The sequence below is a fragment of the Coturnix japonica genome, chromosome 1 (assembly GCF_054131305.1).
Source record: "Coturnix japonica strain WE chromosome 1, WE-NBRP24, whole genome shotgun sequence".
Lineage (NCBI taxonomy): Eukaryota > Metazoa > Chordata > Aves > Galliformes > Phasianidae > Coturnix > Coturnix japonica.
In genome coordinates this window covers 159,353,148-159,374,003 of record NC_140663.1, presented here as the reverse complement: position 1 = coordinate 159,374,003, position 20,856 = coordinate 159,353,148, and the positions used below count along the sequence as shown (strand labels likewise).

Here is a 20,856-nt window from a genome sequence, read left to right as displayed (position 1 = left end):
CTAACAAGTGGGGGAGGAAAAAGTCACCTTAATCCTGAAGCACACACACAAGCCACGAGCTTTAACTAGATGATGCTGAATGCAATCACAGGTGAGGTGAGGGCCACCCCGACCAGAGCTCTGCGCTACCCAAGAGACAAGAGCCGCTCCAAACACAACCGCCCCGCACCCAGCGCTCTGGGGCGGCAGCGCCATCGCTGCCAGCCCCGCCCACCGCGAAGGGAAGGAGGAGAAAGAAGGGGAGGAAGGGGAAGAAGGGGCAGGAGGGAAGTGGGGAGGAGAGCTAGCTCCGCCGGGAGCGGCATGGCGGACGGAAGAGGTGGAACGTCAGCGCCGCAGGAGGCGGTCGGTGAGTAGCGGAGTGCGGCGGGTTCCGTGCGCCGGGATAGCGGGCAGATGGCGGCTCTGAGCGTTCCTAAATGCCGACTATTTCATGTCAGGAGCTGCGTGCTGCTTTGTTTGGGTGATGCTGGGTGGGACGCCTACGCAGCGAGACGGCAGTGAGTGCACGTGTGTCTGTAGGCGCAGGTTTCCCAGGTTGATGTGATAATTAACGGTATATATTCTTTCTCCTGCAGCCCTCACGTAGTGCGTGGATCGCTCTCGATGTGGACTGACCAGGCCAGGCCTCCCCGAGGTGGCCGAGCACCCTCGGGTGCTGAGGATAGGCCGTGCCCCCTTAGGTCGTGTTTGTACCTAAGTCGACTCCTCCTAGGAGGGCTCAGTGATGAGTCAGTTACACTTCAGCCCCTCTTTGCACCCCATTAAAGCGTTCAGTGGGAGAAATCTGGTTGGAGGAGAAACTTCTAGAGCAGCACAGCCATCACAGCGCAGGCTGGTTTATCTTGTGACATCAGGGAGCATATAAACAAGAGTGGGAATGGCTGTGGGTGGGTAGTGACAGAACAAGGGGAAATGATTTTAAACTGAGGCAGGGGAGGTTCGGGTTAGATATTAGGAGGAAATTGTTCACACAGAGGGTGGTGATGCACTGGAACAGGTTGCCCAAGGAGGCTGTGGATGCCCCATCCCTGGAGGCATTCAAGGCCAGGCTGGATGTGGCTCTGGGCAGCCTGGTCTGCTGGTTGGTGACCCTGCACATAGCAGGGGGTTGAAACTGGATGATCACTGCGGTTCTTTTCAACCCAGGCTGTTCTGATTCTATGATCAGTTTTTATCTTCCTTCAGCCTGCGTTAGGCTTTTCTGCAGGAAAGTGGTGCCTGTGTCCCCACACACGGCCTGTGTGACACCAGCATGTCCTGTTGGTACAGTGCTTTGTTACAGTTGTGATGTGAATATTCATAGTTGTCATCTCAGGTAAAGAAAGATGACTTGTGTAACAAACACATCTAACACTGCAGGGCTTTTTTTTTCCCCCGGACTTCAGTTTATTTTCCTCCTCTTTCTTCTTTACCTTCTTGATGTAGGAGAGAAGTCAGTGGCTTACAGGAGCTTCATTTTAAGTGTCCCTTTAACCTTTAAGCACTGAAATTTGCTCCTGATATCATCACTGCTCTGTCACCTGCAGTTTGTAACTGCTTTTTGGTTTTGTTGTACTGTTTCCCCAGATATTGCTCCTACTTTCAAGGTTTCTTTTGCTGTAGAAATCCTTGACCTATCTTTTCCATGTTCTCTTTTTTCTGCCCTGTTACCTCCACAGCTTACCAGATCTTATAGACCAGTCTGACACTCTAGAACAGCAGGAGAAACTCCTGTGTTTTGCTGGATTTCCAGCTGTTTTGTGCTCAGCTCATGGGAAGGCTGATGAGAGGGTGAGCTGACAGAGAACGTGGCAGAGGGGAAAAGCTGAGAAAAGAGAGATATCCCTATAGACAACACTGAGCCATGAGATCAACTTAGCTGTCCAAGGAGCCATAACATTGCCTGATAATTGCACCACGGCCACAGCACAGTTTGCATTACATTTCTGAAGTACCCAGGCAGTTACAATACAGACAGACTGCTTGGTACTGGTCTGCACATCTAGGACCAGCAGGCCAATGTTCTCTACTCTTTTCTTTTTTCTTTGCGTGTGTCTGAAATAAAAGGTCAATTAATAACTTTGTTAGTCTTTATTCTGTTCATCAGTGCAGTCAGTGGCATGGACATAGTAGCATAGTACTGCTGCTGGGTGGTGATACCTGTGGGGAGCATTGTATGTCTCAAAGCAGTACTGCTCCTTTAAAAAAGGAGAGCAGAAGTAACAGGGAACATAAAGAGAGAATAACCAGGGGAAAAAAACATGCATTCTTTTTGAGAAGAATGGCAAAATAAACAGTGATTTGCAAAGAAGCAAATATTGTTTATCAAAACAAGGCATTCTTAAAAAGGAATTATCTTTAGTTAGTGTTGCAAACCTTTTTGAGTATATGCAGATGATTTGTACTTACGTGGTAAGAAACTGCCTGGAGTTCCAGGCGTGTGATCTATGTATTTCATTTAGTCTAGAGACCTGAGACTGCTTCAGGCAAAGCATTTGAGTAAAAGCCCTCTGAACAAGCTAGAGATGTTTTCTCATTAGCAATGGTATGGAATGTACAGTTAGCATCTATTTGTTTGTTTTTTGTGTTTGACACAAGCACAACTTCATTCGTTGTAGAAAGAAATCATGTTCCCATCTGGAATAAGTATATGGTAATAGAGAATTGAGAGACTGAGGTAGTGCTATTGCTGCTGAGTGGGAAAAGGATTGGAGTGCTTGGCTTTCGTTTGTAGTCCATTAAACCTGTGCACTTAAAGCCTGATCAGTTACCGTTTGCCTGCAGTGAGCCTGGGATCCCATTGTTTGTAGACCTTCAAGCCCTACTTGAAAACTAACCATGATCTCTTAAGGCATGTCTGGGTTGTTGCTTCTGTCCTCACCTTTTACTGTACCCTCTGGTTTTATAAATTATGTTATACCATCTCTGCATGCTGCTGGACACATTGCAGGTGTCAGTAGGACACGCCATCTTCTCATTTTGACCCCTACAAGTGGTCATAGGGGATTGATTTGAAATGAGTTGTTACATTTTATAGACCTTTTTTGTCGTTACTAACAGTATTGACCTATAGCATCCTGTCCTGTTCTGTAGAGTCTCTCCTTGCCCGCTATTAGGGGTGATTTGGAATCAAACTGGTATTTACAGCTATCCAAGACTATCTTTTGTCAAAAGGAACTGTAATCTGAGATGGTTCTGTAGTGTGAGAAAGAGCTGAAGGGGCACCGTGCTGTCAGACAGAGTATTGGTCAGTAGAAATAAGGAAGAAGAAATTATGGCTCAAAGGAAGGCAATAACCTTGATGACTTTGCTGTTCAACTTATCTCTCTTCCTCCTGACTCTTAAAGTGAGATATATTGATTGTAGTTATTCTTCCATTTGAAATCAGCAGGAACAGTGTTCGGTCCTTGTAGTTTTACACCAGTTTCTCTAGCTGATTCAGCTTGTTAGTACCAGTGCCAGCGAGGGAATGGTCTCAGGCAGGTTTAAGGAGCAGCTTGCTGATGTGTGCTCTGTTTGTATTGAAGTCTTCCTCCACCAACGTGTGTGTGTATGATAGGTGAGAAAGACAAAAATTGGCCTTGAATTCAAGAAAGCATACAAAGTGGAATGTGTGATGTCAGTTGTAAAATATGCAGTAGATTTATGAAGCAGTGATGCTGCAGAAGAGCTTGTATTTGCAAGTCGGTCTATGACACTGTTAAAGTAAGGGGAGAGGTTTCCCAACAGTGACAGTAACAGCAGGGTGCCCTTTGGAGTTGGAAGTGATTACATTTACAAGCTAAACTTCTTATCGTTCATTATGCACCAATTTTACTTCTTAGAAAACTGCTGAAATGGTGTTTGGGCTTTTAATGATTTCTTTTTTCATTAGGATTCCTCCACAGCTTTCTGTAACTGTGTAAGATCTCGTTGCCATTTTGTAAAGGAAATTAGTTTTGTCTGAGAGTTAGAATATAGTAAGTCGAGCTGCTTGGGCAAGGCATCTCTGCCCAGCATAGCACACGTGGCGAATAAGTGAGATGGTGGGCATGCAGACAGTGGATAAGTTTATAAACTCATAGCCTAAAGCTGTTAAGTTTAGTATGTGACTTAATTTAAAGTTTTGAGTTCAGTATATGTGCTAGAAAATATGTATTTTGCATCAAGAAAGCACTCTTCTAATGTCATTACTGCAGTTAGTACGGGCTGCATTATTGTTAGTGTATTTTTTCCCCCCCAAAAAAATAAAATTAACTGAATTTTTCTTTAATTGTTGTATTCACTTCTTATTTTTCAGGAGTCTTTGAAAAATCCTTAGTGGTCATGACATTGTTACAAGTGAGATAAATTAGCCAGTGGCTCAGAGGGATGGATACCCAGAAGACTGCAAATGGTTTGCGAGTGATTGGACAAGGGACTGGTATAGGGAAATCGACACTCCACATGGTGGGGTATTTGGGAAAAGTCAGTTGAAACTTATTTTACATCTGTGCAAAGTTCATATTTTTTTAATTGGTCTTATTTTACAAAAAAAAATTAAAATAAAAATTTAAAAAAAACAAACCTCAAAATTATTTTCCACGGAAATCTGTAACAATGGCGAAAGATTCTAAATAGATCTGTGTCTGAACTTTTTACTGGTGCTGTTTCTGTGACTGTGTATTTCTGCGTATATTACTTCTTATAGCAAGTATCTGAGCATGTGTACCTTGGCAATAAGGCTCCTTTGGTTTAGTGTAAGTAGAATGAAACGCTGCATAGTTGTATTGTCGAAGATACCTTACTACATATTTGAACGCTTAAATCAAAAGATAAATTTGTGTAGATTGTTCTACACTATGACTATAAATATATATATCTTATTTTACAAGGAGAAAACTTAGTCTGCTGTACTTTAATACTGTATTAGGTGTTACATGCTTAGAAGCTAGTCTTTGCTTTTCTATCTCTGTGTGTATATATGTCTTAACTTGGGACACTATACTAAAGAATGTAAGTTTATGCAACTTTTTCCTTTTTTTAGGGGCATACTCCTGTGGAAAAAACTTCACCTGACTGTTGTCCAGTCTGCAAAGAGAAGGGCCAGGTTCAAGTTTTACGGACTTACCGCATCAATTTTCAAGAGTCCATTTATCTCTGTGAAAACCCTCAGGTATTACTTCGTTAGCAGTTTTGTTTGCTGATGTAGAGACCTTTGCCGTTAACTGTTAAACATCTTTAAGTTCAGGATTTGACTGGTAGTAAGCAGACTGTTGACAAAGGATGCTTTTGATTTTATATTCTGAATGGTGTTTGCTTGTAATATAGACAAAAACATTGCAAACCTCTATATGTGTGGCAGTTGGGCACAGCTATTCCGAAGAGTTAAAAGAGCAGATTAAAAGGAATAAGGTAGAGTTTGTTTCACGCAACAAGGGGACATGAGTGATACTAAATAAATCTTTGTATGAACCAGAATGCAAAGCCAAAATTGGCAAATGCAACTAACTAATGTTTTACTCATAAAGCTGCGAGTCTCTGATTTTCTCATGTTTAAGTAATACAGATAGGTTTGTAATAGTAATTATGGTATCTTTCAGCACTTATTCCATTTTAAGTTCAGCTTTAGCTAGATTTCTGGGCTTCTCAGTATGTGAGTGAGGGAATGGAGTGCACCCTCAGCAAGTTTGCTGATGACACCAAGCTGAGTGGTGCAGTCGATACGGTGGAGGGAACAGATGCCATTCAGAGGGACCTTGACAGGCTGGAAAGCTGGGCTCGGGTGAACCTAATGAGGTTCAACACGGCAAAGTGCAAGGTTTTGCACTTGGGCCAGAAGAACCCCAGGCACCTGTACAGGCTGGGAGGAGTTGTCCTTGAGAGCAGCTCGGCTGAAAAAGACCTAGGGGTCCTGATAGATGAGAAACTTAACATGAGCCAGCAGTGCGCTCTGGCAGCCCGGAAAGCAAATGGGATCCTGGGCTCCATCAGGAGAGGGGTGGTCAGCAGGGATAGGGAGGTGATCGTCCCTCTCTACTCTGCTCTTGTGAGGCCCCATCTGGAGTACTGTGTCCAGGTGTGGAGCCCTCAGTACAAAAAAGATATGGAGATTTTGGAAAGGGTCCAGAGGAGGGCCACAAAGATGATCAGGGGGCTGGAGCACCTCCCCTATGAGGACAGGCTGAGGGAGTTGGGTTTGTTCAGCCTGGAGAAGAGAAGGTTGCGGGGTGACCTCATTGCAGCCTTTCAGTACCTGAAGGGAACTTATTCCCAGGAGGGGAGTAAACTCTTTGAAAGGGCTGATAATAGCAGGACTAGGGGAAATGGTTTTAAGTTGAAGGAGGGAAGATTTAGGTTGGATGTTAGGGGAAAGTTCTTTACTAGAAGGGTGGTTAGGTCCTGGAACAGGCTGCCCAGTGAGGTTGTGGATGCCCCGTCCTTGGAGGTGTTCAAGACCAGGTTGGACGGGGCCCTGGGCAACCTGATCTAGTAAATGTGTATGTTTGGTGGCCCTGCTAGGCAGGGGGGTTGGAATTACATGATCCTTGAGGTCCCTTCCAACCTGGGTAATTCTGTGATTCTGTGATTCTGTGAGTGGTGGTTTGCTGCTTCTCCCTTCTGCTGTGTGGGGAGGGAGGGTAAGCAAAATCATGTAGAATGGTGCCCTTAAATTAGTAGAATTAATGGACTAGATGTCTTCAAGCTGTGTCCTCCATCCCTCACCCCGCTTTTAAATAACCAAGCTGTTGGCTTGGGAATGGGAAGTCGTGTGTTTGCCTGTATTTTCCCAGTTGCATATTTATATGACCCTACCAATTAGTGGTCTAAAGTAGCAGGCTAAGCTGAAAGAGACCCTGCCAGTTTTAATCCTAGTAATCTCTTGAGCAAGAGTTAGTAATATCAAATATGTGCCCTACTGGAATGGATTTTGCAGTGAGAGAACTCTGCAGTCCCAGTGTCTTTCTGGGACTGGAAGTCACTACTCGTAGATACACTTCACAGTTAACTATAAGACAGTACTTGGATAAAAATGCTCAATTTCTCTTGCATACATTGAATTTATGTACTCGTTTCAGTGAAGTATCATTTCATGCAAGTCCTACATTCCATTTCAAGATATCATTTGTGGTTATTTTAGCTCCTGTTCACCTGAAATTACTTTCTGGATTTCATTGTAACTTTTCTTTTTTCCTGTAGTGTATCTACCCGCTTGGCTACAAACCATTTAACAGCATAATCATTTCTGCTGATTCAGAAAATCTTCAAGTTCCATCTAATGACAAGAAAAGGAAATTGTGTGATACTAGTGACCTTTCTCCCATCGAATCAAATCCAAAACAAGCAAGAACTAACAAAAAAGTTGAGCAGACTATTAATACAGACCCTGTTGTCAAAAACTGTGGTGATAGCTTGTGTATCCCTCAGTCAAGTGTATGTGACGTGTTAGAAAATGGCCAACAAAAATCTAATAGTGAGGAATCCATCAATCAGAAGGTGGATTTTGAAACAACCTCCAACACCAATGGTCATCAAGAGAGTCCACCTAAGAACTTTAGCTCTGGAACACAACTCTTGCCCAACTCTACTCACAGCTCAACAACATCTGAAGTTTTGTTCAGAGACAAGAACTGTTCCACAAATAACACAGGTTTATGTCTTCAGTGGAGAAACAAGTGTAATCTTTGTTGGTTAGATTGTGTTTTGTCTGCACTGGTACACTTAGAAGCGTTAAAATTTGCTCTAGTAGAAGATGATGAAAAATGTTTACTCCAAAGGCTCTTGACAAAATATAATCAAGCAGCTGTTCTACTGAATACCTGTAAAAGGAGTAAGGTAAAAGGTGAGTGCAATGAGCAACTGTTTTTTCATATTCAGACTGATCTGATTTGAAATTTAGTACAACACACTTAAATATGCCTCTTCTATTTCAACATCACAAACAAATCAGGTGCAACTCAGTACTATGAGTTCGCAGGGTTGTATGCTTTACCACACAGATTCCCAGTAACCCCTGCAATTGTTTTCTTAGGATTAGTGTGTGCACTTTGAAAGTAGATATCAAATACAAAGGATCTCTTGATTTATTGTTTTTTTTTGTCGTAACCAAAGTAGAAAACTTGTGTGGCTCAAATACATAATTCACTTTGTTTCCTTCCTCTCTGGTGGTCAACTATTGCAATATTTTTCTAATCTTAATCTTCAGGATTGTTTTGGATGTGGTTCGTGTCATTGTGTAATGAACAGTTGCCTTATCACACCAAAAATACTCAAGCTGGGAACATATGTTCTTCTCTGGCTCCAGCTCTGTTCATTGAAGAAATGTTTCCCCTGGGGTCTGTCTGCTAGCTGAGCTGTGGATGTAACCTGTTTCAGTCAGAATTAAGGTTTTAACCTGGTTTATACTGTCTGGAAAGGCTTAGTAAGTACTCAGATACGCAGCTTAATAGATTTGGGAGTAGTAACCACCAAGCACAGGGACACTGAATTGCCGCTGGGGGCAAACTTTCAGGTAGCACAGTGGGAATGAGAGGAGGATGTGTCACTGCAGTCTGATGGTTTGGCCTTTGAGCTGTTTCCATACGGTTTCCATTTAAGGCTCTTAAACTACGATTTATTTTTCCTAGTCCTTTGGACTGGACCCAGCAGTGTCATAAGCTTGAACTTCTAAGCAATCAGCCATCGGAGAATTACTGCAGACCTTTGGCTACCCAGTACTCTTAATGAATTTCTTTTTTGATAGATCTTCCAGGAAAAGTGTACATTTTAATATGACAGAATGTAGTAGTAGAACAGCACTAAATAACCTAAAAGGATATCATATCTTTGCTGGAAAAATAGTGAGTGTATCAAAAAGGGTTTAATCCAGCACATGGCAGAGAAAACAGTACTTTACAGAGGCACACAAAAAAAAAATAATCCAAATAAATTCTCTAGTGGTTCATATGCTTTATTTGCCAGAAGGTCTGTTAGATTTTGAGGGTTTCAGATGTTACCTGGGAGCCCTCTGCTATCACAACACCCAAGATGTTATTTTTCTCTTCTGTTGTGCTACTGCTGTGTTTGCAAAGGAACTCTGGTATGGAAGAACCTTGAAGTGGGTGTGCTGTTTGCTTCCCTTAGAACGGCTGGGGGAATATGGGGATGTTTGAAACAAACGCTTCATTTCCAGGAATGACTACAAAAGAAGTTGGCTCATTTTGGCAGGAATGGAAAGGGGATTGGATGAAGAGTCTTATTGCAGAGAACAGCTGTAGTATTTTTGTTCATCCATCTACTTTTTCAGTGTTTTTTGCATGTGGTTGTGTTTTGAAACAAGCAAAAGCAACTGAGATGCAAGAAAATGTTTTTTACCTTTTAATACACATAGTTTTTTTAAAGTGAGAAGTAGTTCCCACAGCTGTTCTAAATCTGTCCCTTTATTGGTGTGAATTATGATCATGATTGTGTAGTAACAGTTGCATCCTTTCTTGTGCTTAATGTATGTGTGTAGACATTGTAAGTTGCAAATACATACTACGATAAATACTCAATTTTTAAAATAGATTTTTAATGTTGAAAAGGCTGACTTAGGAGTTTAGCATTTAGCATTTAAATGTTTTATTATGAATTATATAATGTCATTACGAACATGTAAGCAAACCTTTGTGTTTTTGGTCTTCATGTTTAGATGTTAAAATCTTCTCCGAATCTCTGGTTTGTAATGTTTGACTGCATTAATCTTACATGCTGTTACTGTCTGGAGTAGAGTTATAGAATATCCCAAGTTGGAATGATCCCTACGGGTACACATTCTTGGTGAGAATTTAAGTCAGATAAAGTTATTTTGGGTTAGCATTTAAGTTCTATAAGCCAGTCTGTAATTTTCAGATCAGTTAATACTGAGCAGTGACTGTTTGACTAATGGTTTTAGACAAGCGTAGGTCAGTGTGAAAGATACCTGCACATCATGAGCTCATGTTGGGGTTACATGTGTGTGAAAGGGTTGGAGGTGTTGCGCAGAAATACATGAAAGCATGTGTATTTTTTTTCTACAGACATTCTTCCCAAAGCAGAATTGCTTCTCAGTGAAATCAGAAACCAGATTTTTATACAGCTTCAGCCACAGCTTAAGTGTGAATTAGGTAAGTAATTAGCACAGCACCTCAGTGTTTATTTTCAGGAAACTGTACATCTAAAGACTTTTCGCATGTCAGCTCATAAAAATACATCTGTATATACACATGCAAGACACCCTGCAAGTCGTACATTTGCTATCTGGTGACACACACACGATTTGGTGTGTGATGGACTGTTCTGTCCCTGCTGTTTTTGAGAGTGTAATCACGTTTTTGTAACTATGCTGCATTCCTGAAGCTGTCATTGAGAACAGCCTAGTAACATGGATCAATCCCTTTGCTGTGAGCTTTGGAGGGATGCCCTGAATTGCAATCATTGCAGTGAGCTTATCTTCCCTTTTGAAGTATTGAAATCTGATTTCAAATTCAATGACTATTTTTTCTGCCCTGTCTTTGAAGGTAAGGAGGAAAGTCCAGTGTTTGCACTCCCTCTGCTCTTAAAACAAGATCAGCAAGCTGAGAAACTCTTCTTGCATTCATTTTCATGGGAGTTTGAATGCGTGTGCTGTGGCTACAAATACCTGGACCGGTGAGATTTTTGATAAATTTACCTGCTCTTTAACTGTCCTAACTGTAGCTTTGAATCTGCATGTAATAAAAGGCTTTTCTTCGCATCTCCAGGTTTTATTTAGCTTTAGTTTCTGGGTGAAGTTTTATGTGAACTGCTTATTCAGTTTAGCATTAGCAAATGGTTTACTGCTGTATAGTGTCTTAGGAAACCACATCATCTCTTAACTAGGAAAGAAATAAACTGCAAGTGTCTGGCCATGCTCACTCTGATGTTGTGCTGAATATACACAGGTTGATGGTGTTTTACAGGATATGCGCCTAGCATGCTTTTGCTACTGAAGGATATCTGTAATGTTCATTTGGATTGAAAAGAATCAGAGATTTTAATGTGTTTTAAAATAGTATTACGGGCAAGTCATTTCTTGGGTGGTGATGTAGCCACAGGTTGCTTTGGTTTTTAGAGCCCAGAGAAAGGGGCCTCACCTTCAAGAGACAGCTCATTTTGTTTGAAAAATTCCTGTTTCTCTCCGTTATCTGAAGTTCATACAATAAGCTTCTCGATCCACAGGTGAAATGAGAATAATTATACCTGTTAGCCAGGTAGAATGTATAGTTGTGGTTAATAAGGTGTGTCCAAGTTGCATACCATGGTTTTAAAAAAAGTTGAGAAATCTAGGTTAGAGTGAATATAGAGGAAGTCCTTTCTGTGGCTAAGGGAGAAACTACATTATTGAACATCCCATACATTGGATTTTCATGCAAGATAACTTCTTCATAATCACTGCTCTGAATGTACTGGGTATTTGGTTGGTTTGTTACATTGTGAGGCAGCTACCACTTCCTTCTCTCCTTGACTCTTTGTAGTAGCTAGTGAATTATGCAGAGCCTTGGGGAAGCTCTGCTATTCCTTGAAAAGGAAACAGCGGTAACGTGCTAAGGGAAAAGGAACAAATAATTCTCTGCTCAGGGCTGCAGAGCTGCCGAGGGCCAATAGTGACTGATAATGTTTGGCAGAACTGAACTCAGTGCTGTCTTGGATCGAGTGTAGTCACAGAGGAATACATGCAAGTGGCATGAATATGAATAGAATTTAGCTTTGTCATAACATGCAACTTTATCCTCTTGTACACTAGAAATATATATTGTTTTCTAATCGCAAATTGTCTTACTCTGTGTATGTGTGTGTCCAGATGTAGGAAAACACTAACAACGTTCACGAATATAATCCCTGATTGGCATCCACTTAATGCTGTTCATGTTGCTCCGTGCAATAACTGCAGTGATAGATCTCAAAGAAGACGGATGATTTTGGAAGAGTAAGTTTTATTCATGAACTTGAAATTAAAATGGATAGAATTCTGCGATTTCATGTATTGAACATAGTATCGCTTTCAAAACCAAACTGTTGTCTTGGGTTTGCAGATGTAAAGCTTTAAAGTCTGATAAGTACTTCTTTAGATGTTATGTAATTCTTAAAGGCTGAAACCAACGATGGTTTTGGTTAAACATGAAGCATAGAAGGTAGAGTTTTTAACACACTGCCTAGCTAGCTCATACTTTCTACTAAATATTAAATGTCAACAACTGATAGGCCAATCTCAGCACTTCTGCAGCTTTTGGTATTGGTGAATAAAGATGTTTTCACCTATTTACTTGTTTGCCTTGGGAACAATGTCCTTTTATGCCATGATTATAATGCAGTTGTCTTCTGTCTTTTCTCACCTTTTCCCCACACCCAAAGTCCAGTACATGTTTTTCCTTTTTTTTCCCTCTCCTCATCTTTACCCAAATGGAGCATCCAGTTGGGGATGTATTTTCCCTTGAGTACAGTACAATTGTAAGAGTCCCGTGTGGAAACAGAATAGTTAGGGCAGAACACTTGAAATGCCTTGCAGATAGTTTTTCATAAGGAATTTTTGTCACTATTTTTTTTTGTAACAAACTGTTTCTTTATTGTCTCTTTATTAGAGTACCCTCAGTATTAATGTTCCATTTCGTAGAAGGCTTACCACATAACAACCTGAAGAGTTACTCATTTCAGCTTGAAGAAGATGTCTACCAAATAACATCTGTTATTCAGTATGATATGCATAAGAAGCACTTCATAAGCTGGTCATTGAATCCTGATGGTAAGAAACATGAGATCTATTACAGTACTTTGAGTTCTACATCAAATATTGCTTCGTGGATTACTGGATAGTCCATATACAGTAACGAGGATTTATTTTGTCTGCATCCTAAACATAGGATTTTGTGAATAATTGTAGGAATTTTGTTATTTAGGGTGAAGGTTTAGTTTTGGTTTAAGTGACTTTTTCAGCAGTGTTCTGCCCTCATGAGCAAAAGTTATTTGGGTAGAGTCATTAACGCTGAACAATCTAAGCGTGGCTGTTGGACAAATAGTATCAGTTATTCTGAAGCCAATAGTTGGTACTTTCTTGGCTGGAAATTGGGGAACCAGTGGAAATAACAGCGTTAATGAAGTTTGTATTCATTTCTGAACTTCGCTGCACCTGAGGGATTGGAAGCACACATGCATGTTGGAAACATCGCTAGTGGTTTGATGGTTGTAGACACCAGAAGCAGAGCTTCATCTGAGCGGAACTCTAATTACAGATGGTAGAAAGTTGGTATTCTGACTTTTGTGCTTCTCTAGAGGGAGTGGAGTGCAGTCGTATCAAGTGCTTGAACAGTATGAAAATTGTATAAGTCATTCTACCTGAGTTTAAGAAAGAAGAGGAAGCAGCTGGTAAGGAACATCCTGAGCATCATATATATGTGGTCTATATCTATTTTAAAAAATTTAGAGCAGTAAAATACTTGATGGACAATTTTCAGATGATGAAGCAAATTCTTAAATTGAGCAGTTTCTCTTCAACCCCCCCATGCCTTCCATCTAAGGAATGAAAAGTTCTACCAAGAAACTTAATTTAAGAGGTGGTTCTTTGCTCAGATATGTGCAGATATTTCCAGCCAAGATGTCAGCCTTATTAGCTCAGATAAAAAAAAACCTCAGCTTTGTTTTTCAGTAGGCCGTCTCTGACCTGTAATAATACTGCTGCAAATTCTGCTTGGGGTGATCTTTTTACACTGGAAACCTCCCAGTTTTCCTCTGATATAATAAAGAATGAAGGAAAAGTTAATTGCTGCTTGTCAGGTTAATAAAAATGCTTGACAAGTGTCAGAGGATAGAGACTTCAATTTTAAAAGCTTCTTAGTCACTGCGCTGGTTGTTATTTGTTTTTCAGGAACTTGGCTTGAATGTGATGATTTAAAGGGCCCGTATTGCAGGAGACACAAAAGATTTGAAGTTCCTCCAACAGAGATTCATATTGTCATGTGGGAAAAGAAAGCATCCCGTTTGCCAGAAGAACAGAACTCACAGCATCAGAGTACAAATATTGAAGATTCTACTGCTAATAATGTGCAGTTAAAATCCACAGTGTTGCACCATGGTTTTGATAATGCTGTGGGCAATATACTTGAAAAAGAACACCAAGAAGATTCTGTGAGAATTCCAGATAAGAAACAGCAGCAGGTAGCTGGGGGTGAAAGTAGTGATGGTGACTTAGAAAATCTTGCACATGATGATCTTTTAACTCAGATTCTTGGAGAAAGTCCACTTGACTCAGAGAGTAAATCAGTGCTGAACGCAAAGATGACAGAAAGTAACCTTGTTGAAACGGGCTCACAGGAAAAGCAGGAATCAGCTTCTTCATCTAACACTCCCTATAGAGGGGAGTTCATTGGAACCGATCTAGCTACGAGTGATACAGACATGCTGTCTGAAAATTCCAGCATTTGCTTATCCCTACAAGAATTGAACCCCGCAAGTATTACCCCTCCTGTACCCAGAAAGCATGACCCCAACCCATCCGACTTGTCACTTGCTCAAAGCATGGGTGATAGAGCTAGCTTACTTAATGGAGAACATAGTTTAAGTTCTGGACAACAGATAAACTGTAAATTGCCACCGGTAGAGAATATTGCACAAAAGTCACCTGACCTGAAAGGTGCAAGCAAAATTACAGTTCGTTCTCAGGTTGCAGTTAATTCTGCTGATAATAATTCCTTTCAGCCTTCAGACAAAGACCAAAAAAGAGGTTTTGTAGGAAGCTGGGTAAAAAAACTGTTAAGCAAGAATACTTCTTTTCTGCCTTCAAGTGCCTTGATGCCCAAGAACGAGAAAAGCTGCAGAACTCCCTCAGTGCAGAAGTTAAATGACACATGGTTGCCAGTTAAAGGAGCAAGTAACTTTGGTGGATTTCAAGGCAGAGGTGAATGCAAAACATCTCAGCCCCTAACGTCAGCGCTTCCTCGGAGTAATAATGCTCATTGTTTATCAAGGTTCAAAGGATTTTCTCAAGGCACTTGTCTTCCCCAGAATCATAATACTGTGGAAGGCCCAACTTGGAATAAGTCAAGCAATACTCCTGGTAACTCTGGTAAAACAACTCAGGTCCATCCACCCAGCTGTAATTCAGTGAAGGCAGAAGAGTCAGATAGTGACAAAACAAGAAAGCTTCGTCTGAAACTGTTAAAAAAGCTTAATGCTAAAAAGAAGAAGTTGGCTTCACTGGACAGACTAGCAATGGAACAGGCAAAGCGTGGAAAACCTGTTGCTGGGGATGTAAGTGCCCCTTCACAGATTGAATCTCATAATGGTAGTGAATTACTACAGAGCGTTTTAAGTGAACTGCAGCATCACATTGATGCTGCAGATAATTCGTCTGAATTCAGTGTGAACTCAGGATGCACTAGCCATAATAGTAATGATGAAATACTGGCAGAATTACTGTCCCCTACTTCAACTGTTGCTTCCTCAGAGGTTCCAAAAAGTGAAGATGAATGTATGTATATGGAAATGGTAAATAGCAGCAGTGCTGCACCAGCAGAGCCTGCTGAGAAGACCAGTGTATCTCATACAGCAATTACAAGTGAGGACCGCAGTTATTACGGTCCCATAAAGGACAGTAATTACGAACGTACAATGAGCAAATCCAGTGTGAAAAAACTTGGTTTTGAAAGTCCTACAAGGGAAGATATCCTTGAAGACCTGTTCTCCATTTCAGCACCATCCACAATAGCAGGTGACATAGATGTTCCTCATTTTGATGAGACGCTGTTTGAAACTTGGTAAATATTTGATTTATTGGGGTTCTTTATTTCCACATGATGTATATTTTGAAACTAAAGACTATTAAATTATATTTTCTAACAAGTTTAATTGCACCCTGGCTGTACTTGAACAGTTTCCACTGCAGTTTTAAGAAAACCTTTTATTGTAGCAGACACAATAAGGCACGAAAGTGCTTTAAGGCGTATTTTTTCTGAGAAACCATTATTTTAGCGGATATAGTTCAAACATAGCTCCCGTGAGTCTTAATTCTTGCTGCTTTTAATATGGAAAAAGTACCCATATTTTATTGGGTTTGAACAAGAACATGCCTCGGTATCCTTGGCGTTGTAATGGCATGAGAAGTACTTTAGGTAGCACAGATCTGTTTGTGAGGATCACCCACCTCCTGAAGTCTGTTTGTCCAACATTTAGGGATAAGAATCCACCATTCCTCCATTATGGATTCTTGTCTCCCCTGCTACCAAGCTTGTATGCAGCGCTCAACTCACACAATGATCCTCAGTTTGGAACCTTTGAGAATTACTGCTCTGTAAGCTCCCCCCCTTCCCTGGATCCAAAGAAGGACTGGTACACAGTGATAGTGCTTCCCTTTGAACTAAGTTCTCATCCTGGGTAACTGAAAAGATAATTTGGTTGAGCATTATTCAGAGCCAGGTCATTTCCTTCAAGTAAAATAACTAAAATCTGGGCCAGAGCTTGCAGTGCCAAGAATGGATACCAAAAGTAGCTTTTATGTATGCATTGCCGCGAGTTCACTAAGAAAAGAAAGGTTTCTGAGAGTGGAACTGTGAATTAGCACTTACTGCTGTTGTCTGTAGGGCAGCACACCCCTACGTGTATACAGGCAAATGGCAAGAAGAGGTGAGGTCCCTAGGAGAAACGTAATGGACAGCATGGCAAGACAGCATTGAGTGGGAAGAGAGAGGAATGTGGACATTGTGGTGTTCCTGGGTCTGTGTATGGCTGTCGCTTCGTTAGGTGGGAGTCTGAAAACCATGGATGCAGAGCATATAGATCCAATCTATATGCTGGACTGGATTAACTCTATGTTTTTCTAGTACCTGTCATTATAATGGGACTTTCATCAGCAAGTCTTTCGGTCACTTCTAGAGGTACTCTGCATTTTCTCCTTTTGATCCTGAATTTAAGACTCCAATCTTCTCTTCAAATAGGTGTGTTTTGAACATAACTGTCATTACAAAGCATGGCTACAGATGTAAATGGTCTTTGATAGCTTGAACCAGGTTCCGTAAGTGACTGAGAATCTGTCAGTGGCACTGAATGCACCTTGACAAGTTGTTTCTGTTGTAATTACATACGTGTTTATTGAACTGGCACTTCAGGCCGTTAATGGTTTCATTCTTGGAGTCTTTGTAAAGAAGTGGGGCTCCTGTTTGGTTTAGATTCTGTAACTGGTACGTTAGAATAAAAATCCGCGGGTTCTGAATGTCAGGTTGTGACTATGAGGTACCGCTGTTCTGCTGCTGAAACGTTTGTTGGTCTGCTCACTTTGTAAAAAGAAATAAAGTAATAAACCATTGACCAAAATTACAGCTTGACTTAACAGTAAATAATGGACAAGCCTTGAAGGAGTAATAGGATTTTCCTGGGGAGTTTTCCAGCCAGTGGTTGTGCAAACCACCGGAGAGCAGTGTCTTATTACCACTAATTGCTTGTTGCAAGGGTTTCCCTAAGCAGTGGGGAATTGCTTCTAGCATAGAGACCATCCGCAGTGCACTGGGCTGCGGCTCCTTGCAGCTGCAACATGGGAACTCCCTCCCTGCAGCCTCAGGGATGGGTGCAGCTGTTCTGGGGTTGGTGTGGTATGTAACATATGGGCCTACAGGAAGAAAAGACCCCACTTTGGTGGGATGTAGGAAGTCCACTTCCTACTGGGCTGTGAAAGAAGATGAGATAGCCCTGATGTAAGGAGTGAGATGAGGTTAACAATATGGGGAAGAGGGGATGGGGCACATCTGCTGTGCAGAAGACATGATCACCACTGCCAACATCTGGAGTCCTTGGTATGCAGCTGTGTGGGGAACGGTGTGGGTACACACACGTGTAGAAGTTCCAGGAGCAAATAGCACTGGAGATGGAAATATGGAACTACGTGTTAGTGGGGCATGTTTTTGCTTTTTCCCTCCCCCTTGAAAGTAGATGTTGCTGTGCACTTTGTTGGCCTATTTCCATAAATATTTTACTGCAGCTGATTCAGTGCAAGTAAGAATTTGTGCTTAAATGAAATCTCGACCAGAGAAAGACTTTGGAACTTGGTTGCTTCTCAGTTGAGACACCCCCAGCAGCATGTTGATGGAGAGTGGTTGTGCCTTGTCTCTTTTGCAGAGCTGGTTTACATCAGTGAATTCACCCTTGAAGTTGGAGCACTTACCTCCTGTGCACAGCTCCTGAGCGTGTGCTCTGCTGTAACATCCCCCAGCACCCGGCTGTGAGCAGAGGAGCTTACAGTCTAAGTATAGGTGTAAGACACGGGAAAGGTTAACACGATTACGCGACAGAGCGGCCCTGCCATACCAACATGTGCGCTGGCTGTTATTGGAGCAGAGCAGGATCTGCGGGCAATGCAGAAAGCTGGGACAAGCTGGATTTTCAGAGGGACCATTTGAAACTGCTTTAGCGGGAATCCGCCCTGTTCCCACTCCTCTGTGGGTAGAACAGTTGTAAATGCTTGATGCTGCCATGAGTGCTCTTGCTGACTGCCCATAGCTCAGTTCCAGCTCAACCTTGGCCTGTCCTCAGGCTCAGACCAGCAAACACCCTTTGCCACTATGGTGTGCTGGGTGCAAGCAGTGACAACGAGGTGGAATCTCGCACCCTTTGTTAATAAAGCTGTCCCACCTTCACAGAATCACAGAATGACCCGGGTTGGAAGGGACCTCAAGGATCATGTAGTTCCAACCCCCCTGCCTGGCAGGGCCACCAAACATACACATTTACTAGATCAGGTTGCCCAGGGCCCCGTCCAACCTGGTCTTGAACACCTCCAAGGACGGGGCATCCACAACCTCCCTGGGCAGCCTGTTCCAGGGCCTAACCACTCTCCTAGTAAAGAACTTCCCCCTAACATCCAACCTAAATCTTCCCTCTTTAACTTAAAACCGTTTCCCTGTGTCCTGCTATTGTCAGCCCTTTCCAAGAGTTTACTCCCCTCCTGGGAGTAAGTTCCCTTCAGGTACTGAAAGGCTGCAGTGAGGTCACCCCGCAACCTTCTCTTCTCCAGGCTGAACAAACCCAACTCCCTCAGCCTGTCCTCATAGGGGAGGTGCTCCAGCCCCCTGATCATCTTCCTGTCCCTCCTCTGGACCCTTTCCAAAATCTCCATATCTTTTTTGTACTGAGGGCTCCACACCTGGACACAGTACAACAGATGGGGCCTCACAAGAGCCGAGTAGAGAGGGACAATCACCTCCCTATCCCTGCTGACCACCCCTCTCCTGATGGAGCCCAGGATCCCATTTGCTTTCCGGGCTGCCAGAGCGCACTGCTGGCTCATGTGGAGTCTTTCGTCCATCAGGACCCCCAGCTCCTTCCCTGCCGAGCTGCTCTCAAGGACCACTCCTCCCAGCCTGTACAGGTACCTTCTCTGAAGCTGCTTCAGTTGAGGTTCCTGTAGGCTGTCCTTTCACATTGAGAGGGGAAAAAGTATTTAGTGCCGAATGAACCGAATCTTAGCAGCAAACCACTCCCACCTGCTTTCACAGCGGCGGTCTTACAGAATGAAGGGGGAAAATGGGCGCCTGCACCGGAGGGAAGGAAGAGGAAGTGAAAAAAAACTGGTGTTTCCGCCCGGTTTCGAACCGGGGACCTTTCGCGTGTTAGGCGAACGTGATAACCACTACACTACGGAAACTCGCCGTGCACAGAGCGTTCCCGGAGCTCACCTTCAGGGTATCCCCGCCGAGCGGATGCATTTGTTTGTTCGCTCCTTCTGCCTGATCGTCTCTAGAAACGGAGGGCTGCACCCAGAGGGCAGCTCCCACCGCCGCAACTTCGGAGCAGGCAGCAGCTGGTGGCCACGGGGAGGAAAACAAAAGCAGCAACGCTAAAAGTAACGGCCCCGTCCCTGGGTGGGCTCGAACCACCAACCTTTCGGTTAACAGCCGAACGCGCTAACCGATTGCGCCACAGAGACCCGCTGTGTGACGGGCAGCACGAGGAGCTCCTGCTCACTGTGCTGCAGAACCTTCCCCGCCTCGTTGGGTGTTTTAACCTAAAAACACCGATTTGCTTCTTCAATCGGAAGAATTTAGGAATATCCATTCCCTCTCAATCTCTCATTTTTCCCCTATTTTATCTCCGTTGGAGAAACGTATCCCACACGATATTTATAGGTCTGTGCTTACAGTCCTTTCCTGTTCCGTCTGAGAGCAACGCTACAAAACAGGTTTTCAGAGATAAATGCTCTGGAGGTCCCGCAGCACAACGGGACAAACTTGCTGGCTTTGCACGTTTCCATGGGCTCCGTGGCTCAGATTGATGTTCCTCACACAGCAAGATGAAGGTTTCCAGCAGAGATGCAGCAAGCAAGAGGGATCCAGCAGCAGCGGGGGAAAAACAGCATTGGCCCTGCCTTTTCTTTCCTTCTTGCATGAAGAAATCAGCTTAGCAAGTCCCGGAGCTGATGTAATTGAAGTTCTTTTTGGTGGGGGAAGGAAAAGGAAGGGAATACCAAAGAACAGCGAGAAGGGGAAATGAGGACTGCGTGATGGTCAGCACAGAGCTGCAGGAGGAAGCTCCCGAGTGCTAAGCTGCGCCAGTGCAGACAGGGATGGATGAGGGCTGGGGAGAGCAGAGCAGCAAAGAAAAGCAGTGAAATTGAGGGAGAAATGGGCTGTGGGGAGGGATGGGAGGGAAGAGAAGGCATCAGCAGCCAACTGACATAGGCCTGGATGGCGTAGGTGGGAAAGCCACTGGCTCCTGCTATTGTATTTATTTATTTATTTATTTTTGCATTATGATAACATCAAACTTAGTGTTAAAAGCCATCCTTGAGCACAAACTTACCAAGAGTTAACTCAGAAGAAATCACAGCCCCAAACTGTGCTGCTGACACAGCAGTGTCTGTGCTGTGCTGGCCATTAGAAACCAGCCTCTGCCTGCTCACAGGCCACACTCATCACCTCCCGA

At 42.9% G+C, this 20,856-nt stretch overlaps 1 protein-coding gene and 2 non-coding genes across 7 annotated transcripts; 1 reads left to right on the top strand and 2 right to left on the bottom strand.

The window, feature by feature from the left end:
* The first annotated feature begins 291 nt into the window (after window positions 1-291).
* Window positions 292-17,259, top strand: USPL1 (ubiquitin specific peptidase like 1). Of its 5 annotated transcripts, XM_085536300.1 has the most exons (10): window positions 292-349; window positions 579-683; window positions 4,262-4,428; window positions 4,988-5,116; window positions 7,141-7,783; window positions 9,978-10,064; window positions 10,458-10,587; window positions 11,759-11,884; window positions 12,537-12,697; window positions 13,817-17,259. In XM_085536300.1, exons 3-10 carry the CDS (start codon window positions 4,333-4,335, stop codon window positions 15,706-15,708), a joined length of 3,264 nt encoding a protein of 1,087 aa, XP_085392426.1. In that variant the 5' UTR covers window positions 292-349; window positions 579-683; window positions 4,262-4,332; the 3' UTR covers window positions 15,709-17,259. The 5 variants fall into 5 exon arrangements, with proteins under 5 accessions (XP_085392426.1, XP_015707499.2, XP_015707498.2 ...); XM_015852013.3 differs by lacking the exon at window positions 579-683 and having other exon boundaries at window positions 4,262-4,357; XM_015852012.3 differs by lacking the exon at window positions 579-683.
* Window positions 17,260-19,506: 2,247 nt separating this feature from the next.
* Window positions 19,507-19,579, bottom strand: TRNAV-AAC (transfer RNA valine (anticodon AAC)). The gene has a single exon. It is a non-coding gene; the product is annotated as a tRNA-Val (tRNA).
* Window positions 19,580-19,787: 208 nt separating this feature from the next.
* TRNAN-GUU (transfer RNA asparagine (anticodon GUU)) lies at window positions 19,788-19,861 on the bottom strand. Its single transcript has one exon. It is a non-coding gene; the product is annotated as a tRNA-Asn (tRNA).
* Window positions 19,862-20,856: the final 995 nt, after the last annotated feature.